Below are 7,007 nucleotides of genomic sequence, written 5' to 3'. Positions count from 1 at the left end.
AACAACTAAACACAACATAAAGTCTTACAGGTTTATGTGTTTATGAGACGAAATTATTCAACAAAGTAGTCTTTGTCTTATATGACAAAAATATGCGGTGGCCAAACCCAGTCTAGTTGTGTGTTTTTAGTAAAGGGGAAGGAAACACAGACTCTAAACTCAGAAGAAGAAGAAGTTTAGTGAAATGTGTCTTCTGTTCCTGGTTTTTCTTTAGACAGTTAGAAGGATTTCTCAGAAACAGAGTCACAGAGTCGGTGCCGGATGTGAGTATGGGACACACTTTGCTCTGTTTGCTGGGGGTTTTCTGTGAGTATCACTGACTTCTTTCATCTATTAACTCTTGAATCTTCAGTTTGATGTGTTTCATGAGGTTTCAAACTCTATTGTAGTGCTGAATATCCTCCTCTACTGTGGACATGCTCAAGGTAATTAAACAAGTTTCTTTCTTGTCATGTATTCACTTGAGATGAATCCGCATCACTCTTGAACGCATCCTTTTTCTGTCTGTCAGTGTATTTCTCATTTCACTCCACAAATCTTGTGTTGGTTTCTAGATTCTCTGCTAACCATTGAGCCAAACTGGTCCACTTTATTTACTGGAGAGTCTGTGAACTTCACATGTGACACGAGGGAAGGAAAAGACACTGACTGGTATTACAGAATGAACAAGGATGGTCGAGAATTTCTCCACAACAACACAAATAAGGACTACACATTACAACCACTAGATACAGACCACAGTGGTGAATACCAGTGCTTTGGAAGTCCCAAGGTCTCAACATATTTGAGAAAGGAAAGTAACAAAGTCTATCTAACTGTATCAGGTAAGTGATGAATGTTTTACTATGATGACCAAGTTACATAAAAGCACTGATTTATGAGGCATGTTGATAATATAAAGTATAAATGTCTTTGGATTTTAGTGTAAAAACTAGTTTAAGATTCATAAACCTTAAAGTTTGACCAGCTCCACTAAAGCTGTTTATGCAGCTGTAGAACTGTGTAATCGTGTTATCACATAATTATGACAACTAAAAGGAGAACAAGAAAGATGGGCTGGGTTCAGCTGTTCACATCAAAAGATTTGCATAATGATCATAAGGATTTACCAACAAACCCATTTTTTTTCTTTGTGAAAAATGAACAAATTTTAGAAATTAGCCCTTTTTAGTGTTTATAAGTGATGTATTAACAGTAATGTATTATACAGGGCTGCTGAGTGTGTAGCCTCCTTCAAGAGAGGGGGGAATTTATTTATTCATAATTATTAAAGCTGTTATTGTTGATTCCAGTGAGAGTGACTTCAGCAGCTTTTCTTCTGTCTCCAACTTACTGTTAAATTCAAAATATGTGAGAAACATAAATCACTGATACATTGCAACATTTATTCATATTATTGATTATTGACAATAACGTGATCCTGGAAAATCCTGCATCCACTGAAGGAGAATCAGTGACTCTGCGCTGTAGACATCGGACTCAGACAGAAGAGAAGAACGCTGTCTTCTATAAAAACGGATCACTTATTGAGAGGGACACAAACCATACAAACACAGTTGAAATGACCATTCAGCTACTGTCAGACAGGAGCTCTTACATGTGTAAATTTGATGAGGACGAAGAATCAGAACCAATAAAACTGATTGTTTTAACTGAAAGTTGAACGTAAGTAGTTTTCAAACTAAAGTCTCAACATTCAGGGACATTTTGCCAGAAGGCGCTCCAGACATGTAGCATTCCCAGAGTGAAGCAGAGAGATGATCTTAGAGACACTGGACACAAAGAGAAGGCTGTGTCTAAATGGTCATTCATTTTTAAAGATGTGTTTGAACTTTAACCATTGTTATGTTAATGTGGCCAACAGCTTCAGTCGTTAATAAGTGTGAAACATAAAAATAGCTGCTAATTACTTCAATCAACACTTAGTTGTTGCACCACCAACAATGCTGGATTATATATTTCTCATTTTAATAATCTTTTTACATTAATCATGTCTTTGTCCTAAATCAAACAGCAAAGAGACCAAAGGCCCAACTGAGAGCTGACAGGAGAACTATTCCAGCAGGGGGCAGTGTGACCCTGAGCTGCTCTGTGAACCCGTCATCTGGTTGGAAATACTTCTGGTACAGAGGAGAGAAAACCTCTGAACCCCTGAACACACAAGATGCTGTCTTCATCTCAGATGGACAAATCAGTGTCTCACAGGGAGGACTCTACTGGTGCAGAGGAGGAAGAGGAGACCCAGTTTACTACACAGAGGACAGTGATGCAATCGGTATTGACAAAACTGACAATTTAGAATTACAGAATAAAATACAAAATGCAGGAAAACAATGTACATACATGATTAATAATTACGGATAAGGTTAAAAACATTTAAGCTTTTGTTATTTTATTATTTATTGTTTCTTGAACAGTCACAAACAGGGCTGTAGTGACTCTGCAACCCAACTGGCCTGAGATATACTCAGGAGAGATGATCACTCTGAGATGTGAGATCAAGGATGGAGGAGACACTGAGTGGGAGTATGAATGGGAAACAACGAGCTCATACAAACCTCAAAAACAGAATCAATACATCATCAGATCTGCTTCATCATCACACATTGGAGAGTACAGATGTCTGGGCAGAATGAAAAGTGGAAAGTCTTCAACAGACTGGAGTGATGCTTTCACATTGAGACTATCTTACAGTAAGTCATGTCATCAGTTTGCTGAATCTAAAAGATATTATAAATGCTATTTTGGTTACTATATATTAAGCACCTTGATATTTGTAATTAATTAATTGTATATTTGAAGAAAGATGGAGAAAATATGTAGGATGCGAGCAGTGCATGTAATTCACCACCATAACATGTTTTTATTCTTAAAATCCCTCTCCAACAGATAGACCCCAGCCTGTCCTCACTGTGTCTCCATCCTGGCTGAGTCCTGGAGCCTCAGTAACTCTGAGCTGCAGAGTTAAAGATCCATCTGCAGGATGGAGGTTCTTCTGGTTTAAGGCTGTTCCCAAACTATCAGCCAACTACTACGACCAAGAGCTGCTACCTGGCAGCAGCAACGGGACTGAACAGGATTCCTACATCGTTCATGGACAGACACACACAGCAGGATATAAGTGCAGAGCTGGAAGAGGAGATCCAGTGTATTACACTTCTTACAGTATAGCAAAGTTTGTCTGGTCTGGAGGTAGGTTTGATTAGACCTTTCCATGTTCACACAATAGAAGAAATGTACTTACTGTTGTGACCTTTTCTTTTAACTCAGGTCAAATGTTCAGTTTTCCAAACTCTTCTCTAAAACAGTTGTTTGATTCTTCTTCTGGACTGGACTCAATTTTAACATGAGAAAATCTCCTGACCCCCTTTCATCCTGACACACAATTTCTCAAATAGTGGAATCAGCAGCTACCTGTGACCTTTGACTTGGGAAACATATAAACTCACTGTGTAAGGCCACTACTGTACATTGCGTGTTTAACTAGATACCAGAAATGCTTTTTGAAAGAGTTTTATTTCAGCGTAAATCAGCTAAAGACACATTTAACTAACCACTAATGCCCAAATCTGGATATAAATAACAAATTCATTCAGTAAGTGTATGTACTTTAGTAGCATATAAGGTTGAGGCACTGGTACTTTCTTTTTTGTTTGTCTTCTTTCCTTCCGTCCACTTCTTCCTTAATTTTCCATTTACCTGGCCTTCTTTCTTAATTTCTTTTAAGTCTGTGTTTCTTGTTTTTTTTCTCTCTTTCCCCTAAACCTGTAAATGCAGAACCTTTAGTTGTAATTAGTTTTTTTGTCTATTCTGGTATTGCTGATGTAGTGCTTTCTCAGTATCATCTAGCATGAGTTACAGCACCCTGGGTTCTTTTCAGTAATCTGCACCCTATAGCGTCAGTTGCAACTTTTAACCACTAACAACTTTAGGAACACTCTGACAGAACTATTTTTACAAAAGATGGTGCAGATGTGTAGTTTTTAACTCTTTTTAAACTGAAAATCCTCTGCTTCAAATGTGTATATTTATAACAATGACAAAGAGGTAAATCTTATGACAAGGCAGTATTTATTTACTTTTTTTAAAAATTAAAAATAATAAAATTTTATTAAATAAAGTGACCTTTAGGGTTAAGAGAGATGTCCCCTCAATTACCTTAACCAATCAAAGTATACAACCGTCCACTTGTTCCCCAGATATTGTAAAACTGATCAAGGTCAGTCTGTACCTTTATAACTCTTGATGGAAACTTAAAAGTTCTCTGCACTAACCGCTGCAAATATCTGAGTGTACCTTAGCAAACAATATTGTTCACATTTCAACTGCTAATGAACATTCAGCAGCAAATACCTCAGATAACTTCATATAAAACAATAATCATATATATCGATAACCACAGCACTCTACTCAGTTACTCTAATGGGCCCAAAAAAATAAAACCCTCATAGTACTGTCTGTACTAATTATCCTACCGGCCAAGGTCAGCTCAGAGATACACAGTAATGTCCACAGCAGACTCTTAGCCAAAAACACACTTATCTTAAATGAGTCAGGCTAACACTGGGTCTCTACCATAGACTGAATATAAAGGTCTCTACCCTCTAATATTCGTCTTGGTTCGTAGCTATTGGCCACTCAAAATACAGTCGCACACTCACGCTGCAGCGTCTCCTTCTCTCGCACGTCTCCCTTGTATTCCTGCTCCTCCAGTTCCTCTGACTACTAGTCCCGCCCCCTAACCAATCATACCTTTTACAAACTAGATGTCTCTGTCAGTGGACTAATCAGAGGCACATAAATAAAACCCATAGCTTTATTTCCAATGGGGTGTTTTTAATCTCATTATAAACCTCTATATGTGTGATATTGTGTTTCTATTCACCAAACAATCAAAAAGATTAAAAACAAATCAGACAAGATTGATTAAAATTATCGTATTTTCTATTTTCTCATTTATCACTTCATATGCCTAGTTTGTGCCCTCATTACATGTTTTTGTTTTTCAGATTTTCATCCAGCAGCGTCTCTCACAGTGAGTCCTGACAGAGTGCAGCACTTCACCGAAGAGCCCGTGTCACTGAGCTGTGAAGGAAACTCTACTAAGTGGAGAGTGAGAAGGTTTTCTAAATCTGGCCACCTGCCACACTGTTCTTCCTGGGGGACAATGATTGGATCCACATGCAACACCAATAAATCCCAGTACATTGATGGAGTGGTCTGGTGTGAGTCTGAAACAGGACAGTTCAGCAATGCAGTCAACATCACTGGGCAGGGTGAGTTTTCATTGCATTTTATTGAACATGAATGATTTTAATACTCCATTAAATCAATCAGAAATTTGTAGTTGACCAAACTGATTTATTTAACATCCTGTAAATAAAACTATATCCAGTCTATGTTTTGACTATTATCAGTAGTATTGAATAGTGTATTCTTTTTATAGGAATGGTGGCATTACTCATTTCTGTTGCCTGTTAGATTTTTTAATTTCAAAAAGAGTTAAACTTGACATTTCTTCTAACAAGCACACTAACACAAAGTTCACATTAGCTGACAACAAATATAATAGTTCTTAATGTGTAAACCCACTCACCATTCAAATTTACCCATGTGCACCACCAAGGTGCCATATAAATAGTGACACATGATGAAGGTTGGCTGCTCAGCTAAACCTGCAATCAAAATGAACAGTTTTCCCTCAGGGGGGAGCTGTACAAGTGAAGGTGATACAAACTACAACCTTTGTACACACTGTAAACATGACAGAAAGATAAAAAGTGGTGCAGGGTGTTAAAGTACAGGTTTAGCAAGGAGGTGCGAGAAGCTAAACGACTGTATGCAGAGAGACTAAAGAAGTTCTCTGCAAACGACGCCACTTCTGTCTGGAGGGGGTCAGAGTCATGCCATGTGCCAGCCTGCTTCAAAGCCTCCACCATCATCCCTGTCCCCAAGAAACTAAGGACCACTGGACTAAACGACTACAGATCCGTCGCCCTGACCTCTGTGGTTATGAAGTCCTTTGAACGCCTTGTGTTGTTCCACCTAAAATTCATCACAGACCCACTCCTGGACCCCCTGCAGTTCGCCTACAGAGCCAACAGGTCTGTAGATGATGCAGTAAACATGGCCCTTCACTACATCCTCCAGCACCTGGACTCCCCAGGAACCTATGCCAGGATCCTGTTTGTGGATTTCCGCTCTGCTTTTAACATCACCTCCCTCACCAAGAAGGCCCAGAAGAGGATGGACTTCCTGCAGCAGCTGAAGAAGTTCAGCCCGCCAAAGACAATGTTGGTGCACTTCTACACCGCCATCATTGAGTCCGTCCTCACCTCCGCCTTCACCATCTGGTACGCTGCCACTGCCAGGGACAAGGGCAGGCTGCAGCGTATCATTCGCTCTGCAGAGAAGGTGATTGGCTGCAAGCTTCCTTCTCTTCTGGACCTGTACGCCTCGAGGACTCTGAGGCGAGCAGGAAAGATTGTAGTCGAGGTCGGGGTGGCTGTGGCTCAGGAGTTAGAGCGGGTTGGCCGTTAATCGGAAGGTCGGCGGTTCAATCCCTGGCTCCCCCCTGGTTCCGTGTCGAAGTGGCTGTTCCGCCAGTGTATGAATGAGTGTGAATGTTAGTTTCCGTTTGAGCACTTAGGCTCAGTGTATGAATGTGTGTGACTGGTGTAAAAGCGCTTTGAGTGGTCGAAAAGACTAGAAAGGCGCTATACAATTTACAAACTGTTTCAGACCCTCCCCTCTCGCCTCTGCAACTAGCCTCATTTACAAGGCCCGGGTCCCCCACTGACACTCCCCCAAATGTCCAAATGTAAATACTATTTCATCTTGTGTCGGGCACAGACCCGGCACGTCGCACATATTTGTTGTTGATTGTTGATCTTTGTTGTTGTATATTTTTATGTTGTCAGTTTATATATTTATATGTACACAATATTCTCTTCCGTTACGTTACTTCTGCATGGCACAGACCCAGAATAATGCACATGTATATATCT

General features: G+C 39.8%; 1 protein-coding gene across 1 annotated transcript in view; it reads left to right on the top strand.

Annotated features, from left to right (window-relative positions):
- Window positions 1–214: 214 nt before the first annotated feature.
- The window catches only part of LOC123967144, a gene marked incomplete at both ends in the record, with an annotated part of 12,107 nt that continues 5,314 nt past the window's right edge, over window positions 215–7,007 (top strand). Inside the window, 7 exon segments of the mRNA XM_046043168.1 lie at window positions 215–263; window positions 353–425; window positions 555–824; window positions 2,015–2,275; window positions 2,418–2,693; window positions 2,890–3,192; window positions 5,010–5,276. Coding sequence (XP_045899124.1) covers window positions 215–263; window positions 353–425; window positions 555–824; window positions 2,015–2,275; window positions 2,418–2,693; window positions 2,890–3,192; window positions 5,010–5,276 — 1,499 coding nt within the window.

Source organism: Micropterus dolomieu, unplaced genomic scaffold (genome assembly GCF_021292245.1).
Source record: "Micropterus dolomieu isolate WLL.071019.BEF.003 ecotype Adirondacks unplaced genomic scaffold, ASM2129224v1 scaffold_76, whole genome shotgun sequence".
Classification (NCBI taxonomy): domain Eukaryota; kingdom Metazoa; phylum Chordata; class Actinopteri; order Centrarchiformes; family Centrarchidae; genus Micropterus; species Micropterus dolomieu.
Note: the sequence above shows the minus strand (reverse complement) of the source record. Positions and strands in the feature narration are given on the sequence as shown.